Source organism: Sceloporus occidentalis, unplaced genomic scaffold (genome assembly GCF_023333645.1).
Source record: "Sceloporus occidentalis isolate IW3139 unplaced genomic scaffold, rSceOcc1.0.p SCAF_207, whole genome shotgun sequence".
In the NCBI taxonomy this organism is placed as follows: domain Eukaryota; kingdom Metazoa; phylum Chordata; class Lepidosauria; order Squamata; family Phrynosomatidae; genus Sceloporus; species Sceloporus occidentalis.
In genome coordinates this window covers 413,760-422,090 of record NW_028317187.1, presented here as the reverse complement: position 1 = coordinate 422,090, position 8,331 = coordinate 413,760, and the positions used below count along the sequence as shown (strand labels likewise).

The following is an 8,331-nucleotide window of genomic DNA, read 5'->3' as shown; positions in this document are numbered from 1 at the left end:
ACCTAAGCAAGAAACCCTTCTGTTGTAACTATCATGGCTCACTGCCCGGTATTTAAGGTGACATTTGAGTTAAATTGGTCTGTCCAGCCTGATTGGACTGAAATTGAGCACCTTTTTTTATCAAGCTAAACTCAAGTCGAGTAGAATGACCATTGAAGTGAGTTTTTAAGTTGGAAAGAAAAACGTAAGTTGGGTTGGCAGTTGGGTTGAAAGAGTTCTAGTTGAAATTGTCTACAACTAAAGAGAGCTGACCCGGAACCCGCCATAAAACTTGCAAAACTTACACACTTAATGATCAGTTATGAATGGCCAAACCTGGTGAGCCTCTTCTGGAAGAGCTTGGTTGGCATAGGTAGTTTTCCTCTGCGATAGCCAGATCAGCCCGTATACCAGGGGAAGCTTGCTGGGTTGGCCTTTCGTAAGGCTCCAGCTTTACTTAAAACATCTTGGAAGTTTGACAGACTTCAGACATCTCGATAAATAGGTCTGTCCTAATCATTTTATCAACTTCTCCAACAGTGAACAAGTTTGTCAGTCCCTTTTCCAAAACTCATCTGTCTTGTATCATTTCCTAATCTCCAAAGAATCTTTGGCTGTTTGTTTAAGGTGGACGCTTCTGGTTTGTTGTCTACACTCAACTCCTGCGATGGTTGTGGAAATCTAAACCGTTGGAAGCAATTTGTGTTGCATTATAACTTAATTGTGGTACTAGTGTGGATGATATTGATATATAATATATAAAAGGTATTTTGTAGGTACATTTTTAGCTGCAGTTTAAAAGCACCTTGTGAGGACCTATTTCGTAACGCGAGGAATGCATTAAAGTAACAAGGTTTCTGCTGCAAAGTATCCACTGGTTGTATATATTTTTTGAGGATTAAGCTATTAAAACCTCTAGTTATTGTGTTACACTGCGGTTAGATCAGGACATTGTATTCTCCTGGTTATATCCTATACATTTCCCTAAGATTTATCGGTTAATAAAACTATTTGATAAACCTACTGTAAACCAGGAGCCTAATCCATGTTCTAGATTACGTGGCATGTAACACATATCCAGATCAAATGAACTGCATGTTTTTGTAAGATTTATAAGTAATGATTGATCCATCTGTGAAGATCACATTACATAAAGAATGATTCCTTCTATATTTCCTGTTCCCAGGCCGTTGAAAAAGTTCTATGAATTATAGAAGTTTAAAAGCTAAGTTTCTTTGAGTTGGTTCTGTTCTTATCTCATTTCCTATGTGGTCTGTGCTGCCAGACCTGTTTTATGCTAATTCAGCTTTGAATTGGCATTTTATTTTACTTTCAAGTGTTTTTTTTTTTTTTTTTTTTAATAAGCGTATTGTTGATGCCGATGTGTGACTTATTTGTTGCATCATTGCAAAACATTTTATGTATGAGGAACCCTTTGTTAACTTGGGACCAATAGATCTCTACAGGATTTCTGGTTCCATAGTGTTGGATCCAGTGCCACAGTCTTTGTAAGTCTTCAATACCCATGACATAACAAATGGCTTGTGCTGAGTTATGGACCTAATAGTATAAAATTTCCTAGAAGGTGATCTTCGCATAGAATAGTATAATCTTTGTTATTTTATACAGTTGCAGATAATTTAGATCCTCACTTAAACCAAGTCACCTTTCCATTTCACATCAATATAACTCCAGTGCTTCCAGTATCAGTGATTTTAATAAACCACTAGTGAAGGCAACTATTTCCCACCATGACTGCAAACTTAGAGGGAAACTAATGGGTCGGGAAATAAGACATTTATTGCAAATCCTTTTTTATATATATATATATATATATATATATATATACATACATACATACAGAGTTCCCATGGTAACCTAAACAGATTTCCCTCACATATGGCTCAGTTTGATTCTTTATGCCCAGTTTGGGTTGATCCGGGCAATGCCAGCTCCGTCATGTACACGCAGAAGTAATTTTTCTGAGACTTTATCTGAAGCAGTATTTTTTTTTTTTTTTTTTTTTTAATTCTTGTAGTTCCAAGAATGAAAAATGTTGATATTTATTCTAAACTTGTATCCGGCAGATATGTGGCCAAAGCTTTTGCAGCACAAATCTGATCAATTCTAATGCTTTCCCCAGGGTTTTCAACGTAGGAGGCAGTAAAGTCTACAAAGAATAGGCACGCGAGTGCATAGATTGCGCTTTACAAGTAAAATGGATCCATGTTCAGTTGGAGAACAACTTCAAGATTCCAGCGAGTGTCACAAGACATGTATTACTCGAATGACCGGCCTGAAGACATTAAAAGAATTGCCGCAAGACCACGTTCTGTTGCTCCAGCTTAGAACCAGCGTGATGACCCTTTCTCAGCATGATACGATCTGCCTTCATCACGAGAAACTTTATATTGACAGATATAAACACATGCAGAAGGCATGTTGCGACCCTTTCAATGTGCATAAAAAGCCTGTTAAGAAAAGTTTAAAAGTAATTACCTTGGACGATGCCATTTATTTGAGTGCCAGGTTTGGAAGCCAGTTTGTGCCGGGCTGGAAGCTTTGCCCAAGATGCTCACAACATACCAGTGGTTATAGTGAGGGCGATACTGAGGAGCATCGGAGGAAACCTTCGGACGTACGTATATGGAGGCCTTTGTTTTTTAAGGCTGCCTTTTAACTTCAGCGTTTATTTGCATTAAAACACCACGCACCCATGGCATAATACTAAGCGGTAGAAATGTACAGCCTCATTAAATGTGTTGTTGTAGCGTTAGGGTTGGTCACCATACTTCAAACTTATGTATTGTTTTATAGAAAGCTTTGTAATGGTAAATGCAGTTTAAAATAATCAATATATATAGGTATTCTTACCCACCTTAATCTGCTGTGTTCAGGATCTGCGTCCTTCCCCTTTTGTTAGAAGGAAGGGCAAGAATATGAAATGCAAGTTTAGCCGCGTTTTGCTTCAAACTTATTTCTAGGCTGAAACTGTCACTTTTAAAGTATAAGTGACACATTCACACTGATTAAAAAAACAAATGTGACAACTAACTGTAGGTTCTTCTGATTCATTCAATTATGCCAAAAGGCGTAACACTTCCTCTTAAAAAGCTTCAGGTTGTCTGTAGACATTACTTTTGCGATTGGAGCTTGGATCCTGCGTCTGTCAGTAAGCTTTCCCTGTCCGTGCCGCGCACACGTGCGAGAACTGACAGAAATCTTGCATTGCGTTGTCGAGCAGCGCATGGACAGGACAGTTTCCTCTGACCATTCGATCTGTAACATGGCGTCCGACTCGCGCCTTTCAAAAGGTCACTTTTCTGGAGATGGTGTAAACTTCAATCGCATTTGATTCTTTCCCAAAATGCATCACTAGGTTCACTTTGCTTTAAGTAGCCGTATTGTTCAGCCCGTCTAGTCTGCCAACTTTTCCTGATGTTCAGACTCAAATCTTAAATGGTCCTCTGTATCGTCTTAGATTAAGGATAGCTCTATGTCTATCCCATCCATGGTTCAATTCCCTCACTGTTCTAATCTTTATTAAATTAGAACTGTTCTACTATTAGCTCTGCTACCCTCTCAGTAAAGTAAAACTTTGTTACATCTAAGCCTCTGGCCCTCTGGTTTTAGACAATGACCTTTTTGTTCTGTCATTTCTCCCCATTTAAAATAAACTTCTCTCTTGTACTTTGCTAACTCCTTTGTGTGTATGTGCTTTTACTGCATTATTACTCTCATGTTTCCTCCAAGTTGTACATTTTGAGATCCCTTAGTCCTGATAATTGTTATCCTTTGCCCATTTTTGTCGCCCTCTTGTAAATTATCTCCAAAATGTTTGGAGATGGGATCTCTGGTTCTGTACACACACTCCATCTATGTGCAGTATACATTATGGAAGTATTCTTTTATCAGACTTTGTTTAAAGGTTTGTAGCATAGGATAACAAACAATTAGTTTTGTTCACTAGAAATAAACAAAAAAACACCTTTTAATACTTTGATGCACACTTGGTCAAGGCATCCATTTTGTATTGTGCAGCTCCTGCTTGTACCAAATCTTATGTTTTGCCAATTCTTCTCTGTCCAGTGCCCAACACACAATGCCTACAGCAGGCGGTGGGACAATTGCTTATGTGAAGGGGAATAACGTTTGAGGTGCGTTCAGTAAACCAGGAGTTTAAGAATGTAACGTTTCACCCATCCTATATCACTATGCTCTATAAAGGGCCAGCCTCAGGGACAGGGCCGGCCCAAGGCAAAATGCCGCCCCCCCCTTATCTACCCTGCCGCCCCTCCCCCCCATTATCTACCCTTCCTCTCCCCCCCCTTGTACTTGCCTTTCAGCAGTCCTGCAGCGAGTCTCCCTGTTAGGTCTCGGTGCCGGCTTGTAATGCTTAGCGCCGCAAATGAGGTCATCTTCCGGCACTCAGCATTACAAGCCGGCATCGAGACCGAACAGGGAGACTCGCCGCAGAGGAGAGAGAGAGAGGGGCGCCGAGCGGGTACTGACAGCTTGGTAAGCGAAAACCACTTGGCACCCCTTTCTCTCTCTTTCGCTTTAAAAAAAAAAAAAGGGGGGGGCTTGGGGCGGCAAAGTGCCCCCCCTTCAAAAGTGCCGCCTGGAACGGTTGCCCCACTCGGCTCCATTGTCGGGCCGGCCCTGCTGTGGGAGTTAGCATGAGGTGTCCCTGTATAATCCATAATGAATGTGGGGCGATTTCTTAAAGGTCACCTCACGGTTTGTCAAACGTTTAACATCTATAAGTCAGCTACCGTTTTGTGAACGCAGCCATTTAATGTTGTGTTAAAATGAATTTTACTTGTGTTCAGTAAACTGCGACTCTTCAGCTCCCTGACTTCGTTACGCGTTATGAAGGACACAAAAAGCTGAGAAGAGCTGTCCCTTTGTAACGGATTGTTAGACCGGCCAGATTACTTTTAAGGAATGTCCTCACGTTATCCATGTATAATCCGGGTCTTGCAGGAGCTCACATTGGTTGGCCCTTCGGCAGATTTATAGAGATGTATGTTGTGATAGATAAAGTGCTAATCTCTGGGGAAAATATGGAGAAAATAATTTGTATGTCTTCACTTCACGTGTTTTGTTTGCTTACACAATGTTTTAAGCATTCTGTTTTCAAAGACGCAGTATAAATTTTACCTTTGAGGTGAGATGGTGGATCTTTTATATTTTTGGCAAATCACATGGGGTTTTTTTTTCCCCCTGGTCCTTATGCTAAAATGACATAAATCCTCTTAGGATCGTAGACATTTGGGTCAGGAAAAATAACCCACCAGTAGTCATTAAAAACATGGCTGACGGAGGAACATGTCCGCGTAAATGTAGAAATCAGGCTTGTACCTTACGGATTCTGTATTGCGGGGTTATTGCCAAGTCAAGCCACGTATTCACGCTGACTTCCAACTTCTGTGTTCCTACACACCGCTACCAAATGCCAGAACAGTAGCTTTAGTAAATTTTTCTCTCTATAAATTGCATAACCTTGTGCTTTTTTTGTTTGTTTGTGTTCAGGGACGGGCTGCCAAAGCGCTGAAATCTTTGCAGTTTGCCAACCCAGGAAGGCAAACAGAATTCACACCCGAAACAAGCAAAAGAGAAAAGAGACGTCAACAAACAAAGAGCACGACAGGCAGCACTGATAGGTTTGTGTGTTACCCATGTATAGCTCATGAGATTTTTAATTTACATGCAGAGCACATTCATGTAAAGCATCAGAAAAGGCTTATAGCACACAAACTCGTGTCAGGCCTCTTTAAGCCGACCTCTGGTGTGACGAAGGCCACTTAATCATTATTAGATCAATCTTCATTGAGTTGTGCTTCTCTAAGCACACGCATTCTTTGTCTCAATAAAAACACAGGTGTCATGGGATTTTCAGGCAGCCGTGAATCAGTGTTTGCTTAACTGTTGCCTTTTATTCATATAACCAAGTGGTGTATTACTCGGAGCTGTCCGGCAGCTACTTCCACTCTCTTGCCAGGCAGCACCATGGAATCTTCTAGTAGCAAGGTTTAACCTGTCAAGCAAATTGGCCAGCTAACCTGCATAACTTAAAAAACAAGTCTTTCTCTGGCCCTGATGGCACATTAGCCTCACAGATGCATGGAACAGTAGCATCTGCTGTCCTTTAACCTTATCCATAACTGAAATGATCCTTCTGTCGTATCGTTTGGAGTAGCAGTGCTCCAGCACTGCCGACCTCTCCATTGTAATTGGGAACATATTTGTTAGTAAATGTGGTAGTATAGATATCTTAGACCACTAGATGGCATTATGGGATAAGGTAAACTATTTACCAGTTTAAGGTTCCTAATGAAAACTTTGTTTTATTTTTATTCTTGTAGTTTTCTTATTTATATAATATACAATATATATATATGTTATATTATAGCAAAATGTTCTTCTATCCTAAGAACAGTGGTCGTGTAATAGTAAAACTCAATTAAGCTGGCTGAAACACGCAAATTCCAACCAACTTCAGCAAGTTTCACTTCCAAGAATCGATGAGTTTGCCCTGCATAACGTATCGACAAAAAAACAAGTGACTTCTTGAATGCAATCTTAACATTTTAACGCGATCGTATGCAGGGTTATTTCTGTCCTTTTTCCAGGAGAAACACACTAGAGGAGGGCCTTTTAGAACTCATTAGAAAGTTGGGTAGAACCACTGGTTTAGTAAATGAACTGTAGACAACAAGAATGAGGTCATTTCAAATAATTAACAGGAGAGAGCAGGGAGTCACGATTCTGCTTGAGCTTAAGTGGAGAGTTTTGCTCTTTTGCTTATTATGAATCTTCGTGACAGTTTTATAATTTCAGCCTTGGAAGGCCTGCTCTTAATCATTTGAAATGAAATACAAGAATGCTGCATCCTAGACATTATTCTTAACAGACACTGCTGTCTCCACTCTTCATTTACTGTATTGTCCGAAAGTAAACTGCCTGTTTTCTTTTATTTTTCTTAGACAAATATTACCATCAAAGAACAAAGTTTATGATTCCAATGGAATCCTTCTTTCGAATGGGAGGGACCTCTGCGATTGCCTGGATGAGGACTGCCTCGGCTGCTTTTATGAATGCAAAAAGTGTGGCTCTCACAAGTGTGGCGTTGAATGCAGATGTGACCGCAAATGGTTTTATGAACAGATTGAAGTGGAAGGAGGAGAAGTAATACGCAATAAAAATGCATCTTGATGGGGTGCATATATTGCGTTGACCAGCCGGAAGCCCTTACACACTGTCCACACTTTGGGGGGGGGGGGGATTACTTTTGAGCGGATGTGACCTCATCACCAGAACATTGTAGCTAGTCTGACAAAGTGTTATTTTTCTTTTCCAAAAAAATAGAGATATTTGAGTCTCATGTTTACAGGGGGTTTTTTTGTTCCTCCTACCTCTGTGGGAAATGGTAGGTATGCTTGGAACTACACACGGATGAGCTACAAATTTTGTATGTCCTACAAACATATTGAGATTGTGTTTAAACTTCTGAAAGTCCTTCGAAGCGGCAGCAACATGGCATATGGATATATAAACATATATCAATTTAGAACTGGCTCAGAATTAGGCTTAACTAGTTAAAGTATATTTCACATTTTCCGTACAGAACAATTTACTTTATATCCTATTGCAATTTTAAATCTGCTTTTCTATACATTGTTCAAATATTTTTATATTGCCAAAATAAACTATCCATATTTGTTTCTGTTAATGTGCAAAAATGTAAATTAAAATTATACTGTTGAAAAGTTGCAAATTTCAATTTGTCAGACTAATATTTGTCGGGAATGTAATTCAATTATGACGGTGTTGTAAATGTGTTTCTGCATGTCTCTATATATAAAAAACAAAATACTGTCTGCGCTTCTCACCCTAATAAAGTTGGCAACAAATATATAAACATAATATAAAAGGTTGTTGGCTCCTCATCAGTCTGGTTGCAGCTTGCTGTCCAGGGGTTAAATGGGAGGAGTTTTAATTGCACCTCCCCCAACATATTAATAAGGTTTTGGTAGCCGTATAAACTGCTTTGTGTGCCCACTATGTAGGAGGTGAGAGTAGGATCTCACCCTATTGAGAGTGTGTGCCTTGACGTGGCGGGTGAGCTTAATTATGCTTTGGCCAATTCATATAACCAAAACCTCTCATTTATATTATGTTTATATATTTGTTGCCCACTTTATTAGGGTGAGAAGCGCAGACAGTATTTTGTTTTTTGTATACATTGTACAGCCAACACACTGTATTTGCAGCATGCTCACACTGTTTGGTAGGCCTCATATTTTACATTTGTATTATTTGAGCCTGAGACTAGCTTAGCGCACCGAC

The 8,331-nt window shown here is 39.8% G+C and overlaps 1 protein-coding gene across 1 annotated transcript; it reads left to right on the top strand.

The window, feature by feature from the left end:
* The first annotated feature begins 2,197 nt into the window (after positions 1-2,197).
* On the top strand, positions 2,198-7,197 carry LOC149277647 (ARL14 effector protein-like). Its single transcript, XM_089502645.1, has 3 exons — positions 2,198-2,617; positions 5,515-5,645; positions 6,969-7,197. Exons 1-3 carry the CDS (start codon positions 2,198-2,200, stop codon positions 7,195-7,197), a joined length of 780 nt encoding a protein of 259 aa, XP_089358771.1.
* Positions 7,198-8,331: the final 1,134 nt, after the last annotated feature.

Coding starts and splice junctions, on each gene's coding strand:
- LOC149277647 (XM_089502645.1), top strand. CDS start 2,198: ATGGATCCATGTTCAGTTGGAGAACAACTTCAAGATTCCAGCGAGTGT. Junction 2,618..5,514: donor ATCGGAGGAAACCTTCGGAC/GTACGTATATGG, acceptor GTTTGTGTTCAG/GGACGGGCTGCCAAAGCGCT. Junction 5,646..6,968: donor ACGACAGGCAGCACTGATAG/GTTTGTGTGTTA, acceptor TATTTTTCTTAG/ACAAATATTACCATCAAAGA.